We start from the raw sequence: 19,880 nt of genomic DNA, 5'->3' as shown, positions 1-19,880 counted from the left end.
TGGTACCTCCGCCTGCCTCTGTCCATTACCCTCTCTGTAGTTGTTGGAGTTCTCTCCGCAGCTTCAGACGTTTCCTTTTCTCCAGCGGGTCACTGAGTCCCTGGAGACGTGTCCTTCTTTTTCAGGTCGCTCCATCCCACCATAAGAAGGAATACATGCAGGAAACAAGTGGTTGTAGCGCAGCCGTTCTCTTAAAGAGGCGGTAGACGGATTTCTGAGCTCCACTCCTCTGTATACGATAGACACGTTTCGTTGCCGCTGCGCCCCTTCCTCAGTATTTAGCTGGGGACACACAGCCGGCGCTGGTATGTTCTTTCTACGGAGTAGTGGAGCTCTGCCCCATTGGAAGAAAGAAGGCCCCGGCTCAAGAAACTTCCTATAGTTTTCTGACCGCGGTGCAGCGCCGCCCTGGAGGCAGATTATAGAATAATTCCTAGAGAAGACTGTACCAGCAGCGGACAACTCTGCGCCCACCAGTGAGCCCTCCCAACAATCTAGCTTGGCTTTCTTCACAAAATTAAACGGATGTACAACGCCGGGGTTAGCGCTCCGCTGAGCTCCTACCAAGGGAAGACCTGAAGACAGTGACCAGGCGTCACCACAGCCGCTGCCAGCACTAAGAGGGAACACACAGAACACTACACGTTATCCCACAACCCCGCCCACCCGGAGTCACGTGTCTGGTCACATGAGCGGCTTCTAGGGACCTAGCAGCGCTGCTGAACTGCGGCTGAAGTCCTATATATGCCCTCCGGCAATGCTCCTCCCACGCAGGAGTCACATGTGCATGACGTCACCACAGGTCCTTTAACCCACTATGATTTAGCCTGTAGTCCACCAAGAGGCCGTTGCATGTGTGAGTTGCCCTGATTGTGTGCGGCTCCTCTCGGTGGTCCTGGGAGGTCTGCAGGGTGTGAGTACATAGCGGCGGCGCACACTGCTCTGAGCCGCCGTGGCAGCAGTCCCCGCCGGCTTATTACTCGTGTGATCGCCTCTTTATGCGGCGCCAGAAGTCGTCTGTCGACCACGCAATGTGAGTTGTGCCCCAACAAGTGTCATCCCTGCAGCGGAGCAGGAAGGGTTAATGGGTTATGGTCAAGTTGTGCCTGAAGAGGAGTTCTCCTTCAGAGCAGCAGTTCTAGGTACACTTGCACTCAGTTTTTGAAGGCACTCGGCAGGGAGGTTGTTCCAAACATCTTGGAGGACTAATCACAGATCTTCTATGGATGTCGGCTCGCTCCAATCCTTCTGTCTCTTCATGTAATCCCAGACAGGCTGGATGATGTGAGGTCAGTGGGGCCCATAGGAGAGGGGGCGCCATCCGCATGATGTCTGGAGACCAGACAGCCTCAGGAGGACCACCGCTGTGTGGGGGGGCTACAGAGCCTGGTGGGCGGTGGGACGTGGTATCCAACCTCTGTGTTATTAGATCTATTACTGACCAGCACAGGATCCGCCGTCCGGGGAGACCCTTCCTCAGCCACGCTGGGTGGGACGTCCCTTCTAGGACTAAGAGGATGGATCCCGAAAACTGCCGGAGGAACAGGAGAGGTGGGGGATGTGACTGAGGGAGGGGGCTCCCCGAAACACAGATCCTGATTGTCAATATACTAAATAAAACACAAGTTGGCTATATCCTACCGTCCACCATCTTTCCTGGAGAGTCGCACCTATCCACCAGTCTTTTGTTATTGTACGACTCGCCTCCCTGCTTCCCTGCTGCCTGCAGACACTCATTATTGTACTGCTCTCTCCACTATGCTTCACTGCTGCCTGCAAACACTGCTTATTGTACCGCTCTCCACCATGCTTTACTGCTGCCCGCAGACACTCATTATTGTACCACTCGCTTCCCTGCTGCCGGCAAACACTCATTATTGTACCGCTCTTTCCACCATGCTTCACTGCTGCCTGCAGACACTCATTATTGTACCGCTCTCCACCATGCTTCACTTCTGCCTGCAAGCACTCATTATTGTACCGCTCTCCACCATGCTTCACTGCTGTCTGCAGACACTCATTATTGTACCGCTCTCCACCATGCTACACTGCTGCCTGCAGACACTCCTTATTGTACCACTCTCCACCATGCTACACTGCTGCCTGCAGACACTCCTTATTGTACCGCTCTCCACCATGCTTCACTGCTGCCTGCAAACACTCATTGTACCGCTCTCTCCACCATGCTTCACTGCTGCCTGCAGACACTCATTATTGTACAACTCTCCACCATGCTTCACTGCTGCCTGCAGACACTCATTATTGTACCGCTCTCTCCACCATGCTTCACTGCTGCCTGCAGACACTCATTATTGTACCGCTCTCTCCACCATGCTTCACTGCTGCCTGCAGACACTCATTATTGTACCGCTCTCTTCACCATGCTTCACTGCTGCCTGCAGACACTCCTTATTGTACTGCTGTCCACCATGCTTCACTGCTGCCTGCAGACACTCCTTATTGTACTGCTGTCCACCATGCTTCGCTGCTGCCCGCAGACACTCCTTATTGTACTGCTGTCCACCATGCTTCGCTGCTGCCCGCAGACACTCCTTATTGTACTGCTGTCCACCATGCTTCGCTGCTGCCCGCAGACACTCCTTATTGTACTGCTGTCCACCATGCTTCACTGCTGCCCGCAGACACTCATTATTGTACCGGCTCTCTCCACCATGCTTCACTGCTGCTTGCAGACACTCCTTATTCTACTGCTGTCCACCATGCTTCACTGCTGCCCACAGACACTCATTGTACCGCTCTCTCCACCATGCTTCACTGCTGCCTGCAGACACTCCTTATTGCACCGCTCTCTCCACCATGCTTCACTGCTGCCTGCAGGCACTCCTTATTGCACCGCTCTCCACCATGCTTAACTTCTGCCTGCAGATACTCCTTATTGTACCGCTCTCCACCATGCTTCACTGCTGCCTGCAAACACTCATTATTGTACCGCTATCTCCACCATGCTTCACTGCTGCCTGCAGACACTGCTTATTGTACCGCTGTCCACCATGCTTCACTGCTGCCTGCAGACACTGCTTATTGTACCGCTGTCCACCATGCTTCACTGCTGCCTGCAGACACTCCTTATTGTACCGCTCTCCACCATGCTTCACTACTGCCTGCAGACACTCATTGTACTGCTCTCCACCATGCTTCACTGCTACCTGCAGACACTCCTTATTGTACCGCTCTCCCCATGCTTCACTGCAGCTTGCAGACACTCATTATTGTACTGCTCTCCCCATGCTTCACTGCTACCTGCAGACACTCATTCTTGTACAGCTCTCCATAATGCTTCACTGCTGCCTGCAGACACTCCTTATTGTACCACTTTCCACCATGCTTCACTGCTGCCTGCAGACACTCATTATTGTACCGCTCTCCACCATGCTTCACTGCTGCCTGCAAACACTCATTATTGTACCGCTCTCTACCATGCTTCACTGCTGCCTGCAGACACTCATTATTGTACTGCTCTCCACCATGCTTCACTGCTGCCTGCAGACACTCATTATTGTACCGCTCTCCCCATGCTTCACTGCTGCTTGCAGACACTCATTCTTGTACAGCTCTCCATAATGCTTCACTGCTGCCTGCAGACACTCCTTATTGTACCGCTCTCCACCATGCTTCACTGCTGCCTGCAAACACTCATTGTACCGCTCTCTCCACCATGCTTCACTGCTGCCTGCAGACACTCATTATTGTACCGCTCTCTCCACCATGCTTCACTGCTGCCTGCAGACACTGCTTATTGTACCGCTGTCCACCATGCTTCACTGCTGCCTGCAGACACTGCTTATTGTACCGCTGTCCACCATGCTTCACTGCTGCCTGCAGACACTGCTTATTGTACCGCTGTCCACCATGCTTCACTGCTGCCTGCAGACACTGCTTATTGTACCGCTGTCCACCATGCTTCACTGCTGCCTGCAGACACTGCTTATTGTACCGCTGTCCACCATGCTTCACTGCTGCCTGCAGACACTCCTTATTGTACCGCTCTCCACCATGCTTCACTGCTGCCTGCAGACACTCCTTATTGTACCGCTCTCCACCATGCTTCACTGCTGCCTGCAGACACTCCTTATTGTACCGCTCTCCACCATGCTTCACTACTGCCTGCAGACACTCATTGTACTGCTCTCCACCATGCTTCACTGCTACCTGCAGACACTCCTTATTGTACCGCTCTCCACCATGCTTCACTGATGCCTGCAAACACGCATTATTGTACCGCTCTCCCCATGCTTCACTGCAGCTTGCAGACACTCATTATTGTACTGCTCTCCCCATGCTTTACTGCTGCCTGCAGACACTCATTCTTGTACAGCTCTCCATAATGCTTCACTGCTGCCTGCAGACACTCCTTATTGTACCGCTTTCCACCATGCTTCACTGCTGCCTGCAAACACTCATTGTACCGCTCTCTCCACCATGCTTCACTGCTGCCTGCAGACACTCATTATTGTACCGCTCTCCACCATGCTTCACTGCTGCCTGCAGACACTCCTTATTGTACAGCTGTCCACCATGCTTCACGGCTACCTGCAGACACTCCTTATTGTCCCGCTCTCCACCAGGCTTCACTGCTGCTTGCAGACACTTCTTATTGCACCGCTCTTCACCAGGCTTCACTGCTGCTTGCAGACACTCATTATTGTATGCTCTCCCCATGCTTCACTGCTGCTTGCAGACACTCATTATTGTACGCTCTCCCCATGCTTCACTGCTGCCTGCAGACACTCATTATTGTATTGTTATCTTCACCATGCTTTACTGCTGCCTGCAAACACTCATTATTGTACCGCTCTCTCCACCATGCTTCACTGCTGCCTGCAGACACTCATTATTGTACCTCTCTCCACCATGCTTCAATGCTGCCTGCAGATACTCATTATTGTACCTCTCTCCACCATGCTTCACTGCTGCCTGCAGACACTCCTTATTCTACCGCTCTCCACCATGCTTCACTGCTGCCTGCAGACACTCATTATTGCACGCTCTCCCCATGCTTCACTGCTGCCTGCAGACACTCATTATTGTATTGTTATCTTCATCATGCTTCACTGCTGCCTGCAGACACTCATTATTGTATTATCTTCACCATGCTTTACTGCTGCCTGCAGACACTCATTATTGTATTATCTTCACCATGCTTTACTGCTGCCTGCAAACACTCATTATTGTACCGCTCTCTCCACCATGCTTCACTGCTGCCTGCATACACTCATTATTGTACCTCTCTCTACAATGCTTCACTGCTGCCTGCAGACACTCCTTATTGTACCGCTCTCCACCATGCTTCACTGCTGCCTGCAGACACTCCTTATTGTACCGCTCTCCACCGTGCTTCATTGCTGCCTGCTGACATTCATTATTGTACTTCTCTACACCGTGCTTTACTGCTGCCTGCAGACACTCATTATTGTAGGACTCTCCACCATGCTCAACTGCTGCCTGCAAACACTCATTATTGTACCGCTCTTCACCTTGCTTCACTGCTGCCCGTAGACACTCATTATTGTATTGTTATCTTCACCATGCTTTACTGCTGCCTGCAAACACTCATTATTGTACCGCTCTCTCCACCATGCTTCACTGCTGCCTGCAGACACTCATTATTGTACCTCTCTCCACCATGCTTCACTGCTGCCTGCAGACACTCCTTATTGTACCGCTCTCCACCATGCTTCACTGCTGCCTGCAGGCACTCCTTATTGTACCGCTCTCCACCGTGCTTCATTGCTGCCCACTGACATTCATTATTGTACTCCTCTACACCGTGCTTTGCTGCCTGCAGACACTCATTATTGTAGGACTCTCCACCATGCTCAACTGCTGCCTGCAAGCACTCATTATAGTACCGCTCTCCACCATGCTTTACTGCTGCCTGCAAACACTCATTATTGTACCGCTCTTCACCCTGCTTCACTGCTGCCCACAGACACCCATTATTGTACCGCTCTCTCCACCCTGCTTCACTGCTGCCCACAGACACCCATTATTGTACCGCTCTCTCCACCCTGCTTCACTGCTGCCCGTAGACACTCATTATTGTATTGTTCTCTCCACCCTGCTTCACTGCTGCCCGTAGACACTCATTATTGTACCGTTCTCCACCATGCTTCACTGCTGCCTGCAGACACTCATTATTGTACCGCTGTCCATCATGCTTCACTGCTGCTTGCAGACACTCATTATTGTACCGCTCTCCAGCATGCTCTACTGCTGCCTGCAGACACTCATTATCTTCTTCCGCTCTCCAGCCTTTTATCGAAGAAACTCTCTTCTGTTACAGCCAAATATTTCAAGTTTTGACCCCAGAGCACGTGCTGCCATTTTTTTTTTGAACCCCAGTTCTTTCATGTTTGGGCATAGTTAAGTCTTGTGGCCTTGTTTCTATGTTGAAGATTTGGCTTTCTGGCCATAAGTGTCTTAAGAGTAGATGGGGGTGTACCTGGGTCCCTCTGGTTTTCGCCGGTTCTGAGCTTATGTTCCTGCTGGACATCTTCTGATTTTCAAGGGAAGTAAGTATGATGCGTCTTTCATCTGCGGCACTAAGTTTCCTTGGCTGACTGCTGTGTTTATGGTCCTCAACGTTGCTAGTTTCTTTGTGCTTCTTCAAAAGAGTTTGAGCAGCACATCTTGACACCCAGGTTTGCTGTGAAATCTTTGCCTGGGAGAGACCGTGTGTCTTTTTGTGTGCTCAGTCTTGTCATGGTGTATGACCTGTGACCGGAAACTGTCTTCCACAACCTCCCCTTTGTACAGAGTTTGGCTGTTCCTCACCCAGGTTTAATCTTTTTACGCAGCTGTTTCTGTTTCAGTAATGACTGTATTTCAATCTTCAGTATGTTATATAACCGCATGTCTCTACTACTGTTAGCTTGTACTTTGTATACGGTATTCTTATGGCTTTTCTCTCCTTTTTTTTCAGATTCCTGAAACCTACAACTCTAAATCTCCTTCTCAAAAATGAGTCTGTTCCTTAATGACCCGCAAAGGATGGAGAAGGGTAGAAGACACATTGCTGAGAGTATATTAAACCTCACCCTGGAGATTATCTACCTGCTAACGGGAGAGGTGAGGCATTCTGGGAATTAGGTCACATACCTTTTTGAAGATCATGGAGATATTCCCAGCCTCGATATCTTATTTTTTAATATGTGCAAAGTTGCAAATCACTCCGCTCCCCCATAAGATGTTTGTTTCCAGAATGCTCCCTTCTCCAGATATTGCAGCTATTGATTCTTCTGGCTGATAACTGCTTGTTGCCGGCGAAGCCGACCACCTCCTCTATAGAAGGGAATAGCAGAGCACAACGGTAGCTGGTGGGGCTGAAAGCTACTGAGATCCCGGCCATCAGGTGTAAATGAAGGAAGTGCGCATGTGCCGGCCTCCTCTGGTATTCTGTCCATAGGGATCAATATCAGGAGAACGGAGCTTTTTGGGAATAAACCTTTTATGGGGGAGCACATTGTTTTACCATTTTTTTTTTTTTTTTACAAATTGAGATGGGATTCTCGAGATGGGAATACTATTAAGGGGTTTGCTGAGATTCATGGAGGGAATGTATGCCTCTTTGCAGAAGAGTATGGTTTCTCCTTAGGCCAGCTTTACAAGAGCATGCGCCTGAGTGCTGCTTTTTGGCAGAATGAGGGATGCTTTTTTGTTTGTGCATCGGCGTACTCTATTGCACTTTTAGCCCTGTATGGTACGTTCACTTGCACACAGCAAACAGGCGCACTGAAGGAAATGGCTGATTAGTTCCAAATCTGTTCTTTTTACAGTGCAATTACAGTGTTTCATGCATCTCTTTGTGCATTGTGTGTGCATTTAACCCCCCCCCCTACCCCTCCCCATTGGGTAAGAATACAGAGAGGGAACAACAGAAAGGACACCATTGTAGGCATTTACTATAGGCCACCTGGACAAGCAGAAGATATGGAGGAACTCTTTATACATCAGATGGCCAAGCTCTCAAAGAAGCCCAACATAGTGATCACGGGAGATTTTACCCATCCAGACATTAGTTGGGAATCTCTCTCAGGTAAAAGTAATGGATCCAACAGATTCTTATCCGCTCTTGCTGACAACTTTATCTTCCAAAAGGTAGAAGAGAAAACAAGGGGATCTGCTATCTTGGACCTAATTCTTACCAACAGGGAGAAAGTGGTTGAGGAAGTAAGGGTGGCTGGGACCTTAGGAGGCAGTGATCATGATATCCTTGGATGTTGGATAACAAGGGGAGGAAGACCTGAGAAGACTTAGACCTCAAGGTTGGATTTCAGAAAGGCAGATTTCAATAAACTCAGAGGAAGAATCCAATGGCTGGATGTTCTTAAGGAGAGAAATGTCCACAAAGGTTGGGAAATATTGAGAAGTGAGATTCTCAAAGCACAATTGTTACCAATCCCTAAAAGAAGGAAGAATGGGAAGCATTTAAAGAGACCCGGATGGATGAACACACAAATCGATATGATACACACATAACCTATAACCTTGAGGCATTATCAATTATTCTTCTCCTTTGGGTTATTGACATCTCCTTATTAGTAAACCCTTTATTCTTGATTTATGTATAACTGTATGTTTGTTCATTCATAGATAACTTTTATTACATAGTTTAAAATCTATATTTTATTTTAGTTGTTGGTCCAAACAGTGAATTGCCAGTTTTAATTTTGGACTTATCTTGCCCCAGTGACTCAGGGTGGATGAACACAGAACTTGCACACATGTTATAAAGGAAGAAAAATATGTTTATCAAATGGAGAGAGGGGGAATATCTAAAGAAGAATATAATGGGGTCTCCGGAAACTGTAGGGCAAGTGTAGAAAAGCTAAAGCTGATAATGAGTTGAGGTTAGTAAGAGAGGCCAACAGCAATAAAAAGGGTTGGGGGGGGGGGGACCATCAAAACCTGTGAGCCTGACTTCTATACCGGGTAAGATCTTTGAACAAATTATTAAACCGCATGTATGCCAGTGCTTGGATGAGAATGGAGTAATTAACCAGAGCCAGCATGGGATTGTAACAAACAAGTCATGCCAGACTAATCTAATGTCCTTCTATGACAGAATCACTGACTGGGTTGATCAGGGAAATGCGGTGGATATAGTATATCTTGACTTTAGTAAAGTATCTGACAAAGTATCTCATACTATATTTATTGAAAAAATGACCAAATCTGGGATTGACGAGGCAACTGTTAGGTGGATTCACAACTGGCTGAGTGATTGTACTCAAAGAGTGGTCATAAATGGCTGCACATCCAAGTGGAAGAATGTATCAAGTGGGGAACCACAAGGCTCTGTCCGAGGCCCAGTGTTGGTCAACATTGTTATAAATCATCTGGAGGCGGGAACTGATGGGAAACTGATCAAATTTGCTGATGACACAAAGCTAGGAGGGATAGCTAACACTAGGGAAGAGAGAGAGGATTCAAAAAGATCTAGAAAAGCTTGCACAGTGGGCAGCGACTAACAGAATGGTATTTAACAAGGAGAAATGCAAAGTCCTACATCTGGGCAAGAAAAATTGGAAAAAAAACACAGAATTTGAGGAATTGAGCTAAGCAGCAGCACATGTGAAAAGACTTGGGTATACTAATAGATCACAGACTGAACATGAGTCAACAATGTGATGCAGCAGCTAAAAAGGCAAACACAATTCTGGGATGTATTAAGAGAAGCATAGAGTCTAGATCACGTGAGGTCATTATCCCCCTCTACTCTTCCTTAGTCAGACCTCATCTGGAATACTGTGTCCAGTTCTGTCTCATAAGCAAACTGAAGCAAGTTCAGAGAAGAGTTACCAAGATGGTGAGCGGTCTGCAAATCATGTCCTATAAGGAATGGGTAAAGGATCTGGGAATGTTTTGCTTGCAGAAGAGAAGGCTGAGAGGAGACTTAATAGCAGTCTACAAATATCTGAAGGGCTGTCACAGTGCAGAGGGATCAGCCCTATTCTCATCTGCACAAGGAAAGACTAGAAGCAATGGGATGAAACTGAAATGGAGGAGACACAGATTAGATATTAGACAGTGGTGGGATCAATGAGTGGAACAGGTTGCCACGGGAGGTGGGGACCCCCATTTCTTCAGTAGATCCTTCCAGTTTTCACAGACCGCTGAGAAAACATGCCTTTTACAAGTTGGATTTTAACCTGTTTGATTCTTTGTTTCCCCCAGGGATAAGTGGCGGCTGGGGTATCTAGCAGCTGCTTATCTCACTCGCATAATGAAATAACATGTTAAAAGTGTAATTAACTTTGGAAACTCAAACTGTTCCTTGTATCTTTTTAACTCCTTCCCAGTAACTGGAGGAAACTCATGATTCTATGGGACCTTTGGTGTGCAAATATGCAGAAAAACAGAACATGTTCTATATTTTTTATTTTTATTTTTTTGCACAACGTAAATGCGCATGAAAAATTCGGTAATATGGAAATCTATGGGTTCTATATTCTCCTTTTTACACGTGTAAATATGCCCGTGTGAAGCCGGCCTTAGGGAGAGCAGCTGGAAGATGTGGGGAGACTTATCAGGCCAGGCATGCTTGTCTTATATTCCCCATCATTGTTATAAGGCTTGTGAAAAGATCTGATATTGACTTGCAGGAATGTTGCCTTCTAATAGGTGGCACTATAGAGGCATCGTCCCATCTTCCCATTTGCATTGTCTCTTTTCGATCACAGGGTTACACACTAATGAAGATAACTGATGAGGATGATATTTGGAGCAGGACCCAGATCCCCATACTAGCATCTCCACCACATTTACTGAAGAATGAGAGGAGCCATAGCCAGAAGATTCTAGAACTTGCCAACAAGATCATTGAGCTGCTGACTGGAGAGGTGAGCGCTGCTGGGGAGGATGGAGCATTGCGCGATAATATACAGTAAGATGGCGGTGAGATGGCGTATGATGGCGGCAGGCGGAGGCCGTTTCATGCAGTAAAGTAAACATTTACTAAACAGGAAATATTCGAGTTCATCACCAGACAGGAGGTTCAGGACATAGAGCGGTCGTCTGATTGATGGCCTGTCCACAAGATGGGTCACCAATAGATGCTCAGCAAGGTTCCCTTAGAATCCTTGGGTGTATTCCATCTGGGTCGGGCGATTTTTATCGATATTTTTTTTTTTATTTTTTTTTTTTGTACCCCCTTTATTCGGTCTGGTTTGTTGGTTAATAAGTCCAGAGTGGCCCTCCTTCTAGTTGGTTCCCGCACAAGTTGGAAAAGGTAGTTATCTTTAAGTGTTCTCCATAACGTATCACCCCTGTGAGATTTGCAGGTTTTGTTATGCCATAGTATATTTGGATAAATAAAGTTGCGCCTCCATGTCCATACATTTTCGTGATCCCTTTCAATCTAATTGTTACGCTCCATTAGAAACGGTTCGGCGTTACCGGATCTGCAGCACCTTTGTATTTTCCTCTCAGGAATGCTCTTTTCTGCATGACAGCCCTCTTTTTATTTACTCCCTTTGGATATTTATTACTTAGTCCCAGGTCATCGTCTACACTGTCTTCTCCTCTATCTCTCTGGTTGCCCCCCCCCCCCCCCACCAGTTTAAACACTCCTCCAACCTTCTGGACATTTTTTTCCCCCAGCACAGCTGCACCCTCCCCATTGAGATGCAGTAGAACCTGTAGCCAACAGCAAAGTCAGCCCAGTTCTCCAAGAACTGAGACCCCCTCCTTACACCAACTCTGGCGCCACTTGTTCACCTCCCTTTCTAGTGTGGCACGTGGTGCAGGTAGTATTTCAGAAAATACTACTTTGGATTTGTCTAGCCTGCCCTGCCCTCCTATTCCCCTTCTTACTGGAGCAGATATTGTGCTGCAGCAGCCCTAATCCTGTAATGCGCCCCCCCCCCCCCACCCCTATCTGCCAACTTTGTAAACTTGTTAGGGTGTGCCAGTTCAGGACTAGCCTCCCTGGATCTCTTCCCTCTACCCCTCCTCCTGTCACCCAGTCAGTTGCCTGCTCATCCTGCACCCCCAAACTACCATCCACCCTCACATCTACTCCAAACTCCTTTCCATGGTGCCAATGGATCTCAGTTTTTTTTTTGTTTCTTTTTAAGGATAAGCTCAGCAAGCGAAGTGATGCAATGACTAATTTTACGTAATTATGTTACACTTAGAGGTCGCGCCAAATACCCACAGACTTTTTTTGATTTCCTATTCATTCAGATTTAGATGAGGGGAGGACTAGGTGGGCCGTGGGTTCCTTACCAGTAGAGGGGAACACCCTGACCCGGGGATGGATGGGTGAAAGAATCCACAGTGTTGGTATCACAATTGGACACATGCTGAGATGTGAGGAGGGCAGTGACCGCCCCCCCCCCCCCCCCCCCAACCGAAATAGTCACAGCAGATTCAGTTGACGCAGCTTTCAGATTTTACCCGGGGGGGGGACTATAATGCACTAATTCCAGTATTGAACCAAATACCTTTTTGTTGAGCTCGGTGTAATAATGTAGATATTTGTGGGGTCGTTCTTATTGAATGGGTTGTTTTCAAGGAATCATTTAAAGCATAATCAATAAACCGTTTTTCAAGGTAAACAGTGGTTGACGTCACTATTGGAAAAGTTGTTGTATTTTATGTGTTTTTCATCAGAAAATTGTTATTCCTGATATGAAAGCCTTTGTCCTTTGAATCAGCTCTTAAATCTTGTGTTGGGTTTTCCACTTAATATCCTTGCATTCATCAGGTTCCTATAAGGTGTCAGGATGTGACGGTCTATTTCTCCATGGAGGAGTGGGAGTATTTGCAAAGACATATGCATCTATACGAAGACGTCATGGAGGACCACCAGACCTTTACATCACTGCGTAAGAGAAGACTTTCCTTGGCTATACATTGAACAGCAGTTGAGTAGATCGCTAAGAAATCACTTGGCTTACTTCTTCTACAGAGGGATCCAGTATGAAGACCATGCCGGAAAGACTTACCACAATTCTTACACAGAATTGTCCTGAGGAATATTGCCACGCCGCAGAGGATTTTGAGGTAGATGAAGATGAGCTCTTACTAAATGGCTTTATATGATATTGTTCCATCTCAGTTCAGTGTTCACCTCTTGTATTACTTTACCAGCTAGTGGTTATTGAAGGGATGTTCTGATCTTAACCAGACGTGGCCTTCACGGGAACACTACTTTTCACAAGGTGGTCAGGATTACAGAAACAGCCCAGTGTGGTGGACTACACTGTTGCTGTAAGTCCCCCGGAGGTTAGTGGGACTTACAGAAAGGGCTCACTATGCTACAATATTCGTAATACCCATTGATTACTATGGGAGTCACAGAAACACCGTAGCGAAGCCCACTCAGCTGTTTCCGTAATTCAGATCCCCCCCCCCCCCCATCCTCCCGCTAGCCACCTCATACAGCTAGAATGGGGGTGATGGGGTCAGGACAGGAGATACTATGTTTCCCCGAGGATAAGCCCTACCCTTATTTTGGGGGGATGGGAGCTCGAAATATAAGCCCTACCCGAAAATTAACCCTAGTTGATTTGTATTAAAAAAACATCACCTAACAAACGCGGTCTGTGTCCTCCCACTGCTCTTTTGAGCTCTGGCGTACTTGCTTGCAGTCCTCAGCCACCGACAGAAGATCGCTTCCTGGTTCAGGGCTTTATAAATCCCGCCTCTAGGAAGCGATGGCTCTAAATTGGTTCTCAAGCGCTGCCAGCCAACAAATGAAACGCTCGATGAAACAATGCGATGGGTATAATCATCGAGCACTGTATTGATTGGCCGAGGAGCACACTAAGAACCAATCACAGCCCAGCGCTGGTTGGACGAAGAACCACCCACGCTGGGAGAATTCAAAAATAAGGTCAACCAAATTTTACCGTGGGAAAGGAGTATTTACACTAAGCGTAAGACCAGTCAAAAATATCAGGACATATGGCTGAGATGGATACACGCCCAGAGCAGTAATGTTGGATCAAATACATAGGGAGTGGTGAGCCGTGTGGGGAGGCACCAGTAAATCGGGGATTTACTAAGACATAACAACGTATGTAATGGATATATATAAAGTGTATTGGGAAATGTAGAACAAATTACAGACTCGATATACAATAAAATAAAGTGGTAAGGAGTAATAGGGAAAAGTTAAGAAAGGAGGGATTGGAGAGAGAGAGACCGGGCAACGGGCAAAAGAAATATGACCCCCCCTCGAATGCAACAAAAAATCTAACCCTGAATCAATAAAAGAAAACAGCAAGAAGATAAGCAACACGAAGACCAAAGAAGAAAACAAATATACGTTACATGAACTGTTATTATTGTTTACGACACAACACTGTGTTCATTCAGAGACAGTTTACCCAAAGAACAGAACGTTGAGAGAGAGATCTTAGGGGGGGTGGGGGAGGGAGGGGGGAGAGGGGAAGGGGAGGGAGGGAGGGGAAACCAAAGATTTGTTAAAAAAAATGTTTTAAAATATGCAAAAGGTGAAAAAGTTTAATAAAAAATACTTTAATTAAAAAAAAAAGAACCAATCACAGCCATTGCGTTGTGGAGGTGAGATTTATGAATTGGCTGAGCGGTGTTTGTTTCTGCATCTCTGGCGGCGATAGTGATGTCTTCCGCGGAGTGAGGAGAAACCACTGCCGGAGATGCAGAGACTCCACTGAGGCGAACGCCGCTCAGCCAATTAAAAAATCTCGCCTCTACAATGTGATGGCTGTTTGGCTGAGCAGCACTCTAAGTACCAATCAATACAGCGCTTGATGAACCAATCACAGCCATCGCATTTTTTCATCAAGCGCTGCATTGATTGGCTGGCAGCGCTTGAGAACAATCCGAGCCATTACTTTCTGGAGGCGGGATTTATGAATCCCGCCTCTAGGAAGCGATCTTTTGACGGTGGCTGAAAACTGCAAGCAAGTGTGCCAGAGACCAGCCGGAGAACACGGACCACGGCTGCTGGTTGAGTATAATAAAAGATTCCTAAAAAATAAGACCTAGTGCCTTTTTGGGTCAAAAATTAATATAGGACAGGGTCTTATTTTGGGGGAAACGTAGTGTAGGTCTCACCTACATTATCTATCTACATTATCTTGTGGGTATGCCAGAAAGGCTGAGAAGGGAAAACCCCTTTAATGTTTTATACATTATTTGTTCTGTTTGTTGGGAATTAGGCTGAATATCTGACTGATGTCAAAGATGAAGTTATGTCAAATGAAGAAGAGATTCTTGAAGTAGTGATCCAGCAGTGTAAAGAGGAGGAAATTCCTACAAGTATCAGCAAAGGTGAGTGATAACCAACAGTACTCTATGGATGTGAGTGATAACCAACAGTACTCTATGGATGTGAGTGATAACCAACAGTACTCTATGGATGTGAGTGATAACCAACAGTACTCTATGGATAGGAGTGATAACCAACAGTACTCTATGGATGTGAGTGATAACCAACAGTACTCTATGGATGTGAGTGATAACCAACAGTACTCTATGGATAGGAGTGATAACCAACAGTACTCTGCGGATAGGAGTGATAACCAACAGTACTCTGCGGATAGGAGTGATAACCAACAGTACTCTATGGATGTGAGTGATAACCAACAGTACTCTATGGATAGGAGTGATAACCAACAGTACTCTATGGATATGAGTGATAACCAACAGTACTCTATGGATAGGAGTGATAACCAACAGTACTCTATGGATATGAGTGATAACCAACAGTACTCTATGGATAGGAGTGATAACCAACAGTACTCTATGGATAGGAGTGATAACCAACAGTACTCTATGGATAGGAGTGATAACCAACAGTACTCTATGGATAGGAGTGATAACCAACAGTACTCTATGGATGTGAGTGATAACAAACAGTACTCTATGGATAGGAGTGATAACCAACAGTACTCTATGGATAGGAGTGATAACCAACAGTACTCTATGGATATGAGTGATAACCAACAGTACTCTATGGATAGGAGTGATAACCAACAGTACTCTATGGATAGGAGTGATAACCAACAGTACTCTATGGATAGGAGTGATAACCAACAGTACTCTATGGATATGAGTGATAACCAACAGTACTCTATGGATAGGAGTGATAACCAACAGTACTCTGCGGATAGGAGTGATAACCAACAGTACTCTATGGATATGAGTGATAACCAACAGTACTCTATGGATAGGAGTGATAACCAACAGTACTCTGCGGATAGGAGTGATAACCAACAGTACTCTGCGGATAGGAGTGATAACCAACAGTACTCTGCGGATAGGAGTGATAACCAACAGTACTCTATGGAAAGGAGTGATAACCAACAGTACTCTATGGATAGGAGTGATAACCAACAGTACTCTATGGATATGAGTGATAACCAACAGTACTCTATGGATAGGAGTGATAACCAACAGTACTCTATGGATATGAGTGATAACCAACAGTACTCTATGGATAGGAGTGATAACCAACAGTACTCTATGGATAGGAGTGATAACCAACAGTACTCTATGGATAGGAGTGATAACCAACAGTACTCTATGGATAGGAGTGATAACCAACAGTACTCTATGGATGTGAGTGATAACAAACAGTACTCTATGGATAGGAGTGATAACCAACAGTACTCTATGGATAGGAGTGATAACCAACAGTACTCTATGGATATGAGTGATAACCAACAGTACTCTATGGATAGGAGTGATAACCAACAGTACTCTGCGGATAGGAGTGATAACCAACAGTACTCTATGGAAAGGAGTGATAACCAACAGTACTCTATGGATAGGAGTGATAACCAACAGTACTCTATGGATATGAGTGATAACCAACAGTACTCTATGGATATGAGTGATAACCAACAGTACTCTATGGATAGGAGTGATAACCAACAGTACTCTATGGATAGGAGTGATAACCAACAGTACTCTATGGATAGGAGTGATAACCAACAGTACTCTATGGATAGGAGTGATAACCAACAGTACTCTATGGATGTGAGTGATAACAAACAGTACTCTATGGATAGGAGTGATAACCAACAGTACTCTATGGATAGGAGTGATAACCAACAGTACTCTATGGATATGAGTGATAACCAACAGTACTCTATGGATAGGAGTGATAACCAACAGTACTCTGCGGATAGGAGTGATAACCAACAGTACTCTGCGGATAGGAGTGATAACCAACAGTACTCTATGGATATGAGTGATAACCAACAGTACTCTATGGATAGGAGTGATAACCAACAGTACTCTGCGGATAGGAGTGATAACCAACAGTACTCTGCGGATAGGAGTGATAACCAACAGTACTCTATGGAAAGGAGTGATAACCAACAGTACTCTATGGATAGGAGTGATAACCAACAGTACTCTATGGATATGAGTGATAACCAACAGTACTCTATGGATAGGAGTGATAACCAACAGTACTCTATGGATATGAGTGATAACCAACAGTACTCTATGGATAGGAGTGATAACCAACAGTACTCTATGGATAGGAGTGATAACCAACAGTACTCTATGGATAGGAGTGATAACCAACAGTACTCTATGGATAGGAGTGATAACCAACAGTACTCTATGGATGTGAGTGATAACAAACAGTACTCTATGGATAGGAGTGATAACCAACAGTACTCTATGGATAGGAGTGATAACCAACAGTACTCTATGGATATGAGTGATAACCAACAGTACTCTATGGATAGGAGTGATAACCAACAGTACTCTGCGGATAGGAGTGATAACCAACAGTACTCTATGGAAAGGAGTGATAACCAACAGTACTCTATGGATAGGAGTGATAACCAACAGTACTCTATGGATATGAGTGATAACCAACAGTACTCTATGGATAGGAGTGATAACCAACAGTACTCTATGGATAGGAGTGATAACCAACAGTACTCTATGGATAGGAGTGATAACCAACAGTACTCTGCGGATAGGAGTGATAACCAACAGTACTCTATGGAAAGGAGTGATAACCAACAGTACTCTATGGATAGGAGTGATAACCAACAGTACTCTATGGATATGAGTGATAACCAACAGTACTCTATGGATAGGAGTGATAACCAACAGTACTCTATGGATGTGAGTGATAACCAACAGTACTCTATGGATAGGAGTGATAACCAACAGTACTCTGCGGATAGGAGTGATAACCAACAGTACTCTATGGAAAGGAGTGATAACCAACAGTACTCTATGGATGTGAGTGATAACAAACAGTACTCTATGGATAGGAGTGATAACCAACAGTACTCTATGGATAGGAGTGATAACAAACAGTACTCTATGGATAGGAGTGATAACCAACAGTACTCTATGGATAGGAGTGATAACCAACAGTACTCTGCGGATAGGAGTGATAACCAACAGTACTCTATGGAAAGGAGTGATAACCAACAGTACTCTATGGATAGGAGTGATAACCAACAGTACTCTATGGATATGAGTGATAACCAACAGTACTCTATGGATGTGAGTGATAACCAACAGTACTCTATGGATAGGAGTGATAACCAACAGTACTCTATGGATAGGAGTGATAACCAACAGTACTCTATGGATAGGAGTGATAACCAACAGTACTCTGCGGATAGGAGTGATAACCAACAGTACTCTATGGATAGGAGTGATAACCAACAGTACTCTGCGGATAGGAGTGATAACCAACAGTACTCTGCGGATAGGAGTGATAACCAACAGTACTCTGCGGATAGGAGTGATAACCAACAGTACTCTGCGGATAGGAGTGATGACCAACAGTACTCTGCGGATAGGAGTGATGACCAACAGTACTCTGCGGATAGGAGTGATGACCAACAGTACTCTGCGGATAGGAGTGATGACCAACAGTACTCTGCGGATAGGAGTGATGACCAACAGTACTCTGCGGATAGGAGTGATAACCAACAGTACTCTGCGGATAGGAGTGATAACCAACAGTACTCTGCGGATAGGAGTGATAACCAACAGTACTCTGCGGATAGGAGTGATAACCAACAGTACTCTGCGGATAGGAGTGATAACCAACAGTACTCTGCGGATAGGAGTGATAACCAACAGTACTCTGCGGATAGGAGTGATAACCAACAGTACTCTGCGGATAGGAGTGATGACCAACAGTACTCTGCGGATAGGAGTGATGACCAACAGTACTCTGCGGATAGGAGTGATGACCAACAGTACTCTGCGGATAGGAGTGATGACCAACAGTACTCTGCGGATAGGAGTGATGACCAACAGTACTCTGCGGATAGGAGTGATGACCAACAGTACTCTGCGGATAGGAGTGATGACCAACAGTACTCTGCGGATAGGAGTGATGACCAACAGTACTCTGCGGATAGGAGTGATGACCAACAGTACTCTGCGGATAGGAGTGATGACCAACAGTACTCTGCGGATAGGAGTGATGACCAACAGTACTCTGCGGATAGGAGTGATGACCAACAGTACTCTGCGGATAGGAGTGATGACCAACAGTACTCTGCGGATAGGAGTGATGACCAACAGTACTCTGCGGATAGGAGTGATGACCAACAGTACTCTGCGGATAGGAGTGATGACCAACAGTACTCTGCGGATAGGAGTGATGACCAACAGTACTCTGCGGATAGGAGTGATGACCAACAGTACTCTGCGGATAGGAGTGATGACCAACAGTACTCTGCGGATAGGAGTGATGACCAACAGTACTCTGCGGATAGGAGTGATGACCAACAGTACTCTGCGGATAGGAGTGATAATCAGAGATGAGCGAGCACGCTCGGTAAGGTCAGTTACTCGAACGAGCCTTGCTCATCTGGAGTAGGGAGGCGGGGGGGAGCAGCGGGGAGGAGGGGGGGGGGGAAGAGAGAGAG

General features: G+C 46.1%; 1 protein-coding gene across 1 annotated transcript in view; it reads left to right on the top strand.

The window, feature by feature from the left end:
- Positions 1-1,201: 1,201 nt before the first annotated feature.
- The window catches only part of LOC136588092 (oocyte zinc finger protein XlCOF7.1-like), a 31,464-nt gene continuing 12,785 nt past the window's right edge, over positions 1,202-19,880 (top strand). Inside the window, exons 1-6 of the mRNA XM_066587041.1 lie at positions 1,202-1,289; positions 6,944-7,089; positions 10,704-10,862; positions 12,731-12,851; positions 12,935-13,029; positions 15,174-15,285. Of these exons, the coding sequence (XP_066443138.1) occupies positions 6,982-7,089; positions 10,704-10,862; positions 12,731-12,851; positions 12,935-13,029; positions 15,174-15,285 (595 nt within the window). The 5' untranslated portion in view covers positions 1,202-1,289; positions 6,944-6,981. The remainder of the gene's footprint in view (positions 1,290-6,943; positions 7,090-10,703; positions 10,863-12,730; positions 12,852-12,934; positions 13,030-15,173; positions 15,286-19,880) is intronic.

This window comes from Eleutherodactylus coqui, chromosome 13 (genome assembly GCF_035609145.1).
Source record: "Eleutherodactylus coqui strain aEleCoq1 chromosome 13, aEleCoq1.hap1, whole genome shotgun sequence".
In the NCBI taxonomy this organism is placed as follows: domain Eukaryota; kingdom Metazoa; phylum Chordata; class Amphibia; order Anura; family Eleutherodactylidae; genus Eleutherodactylus; species Eleutherodactylus coqui.
The sequence above is the reverse complement of the archived record's forward strand: the minus strand, read 5'-3'. Positions and strand labels throughout refer to the sequence as shown.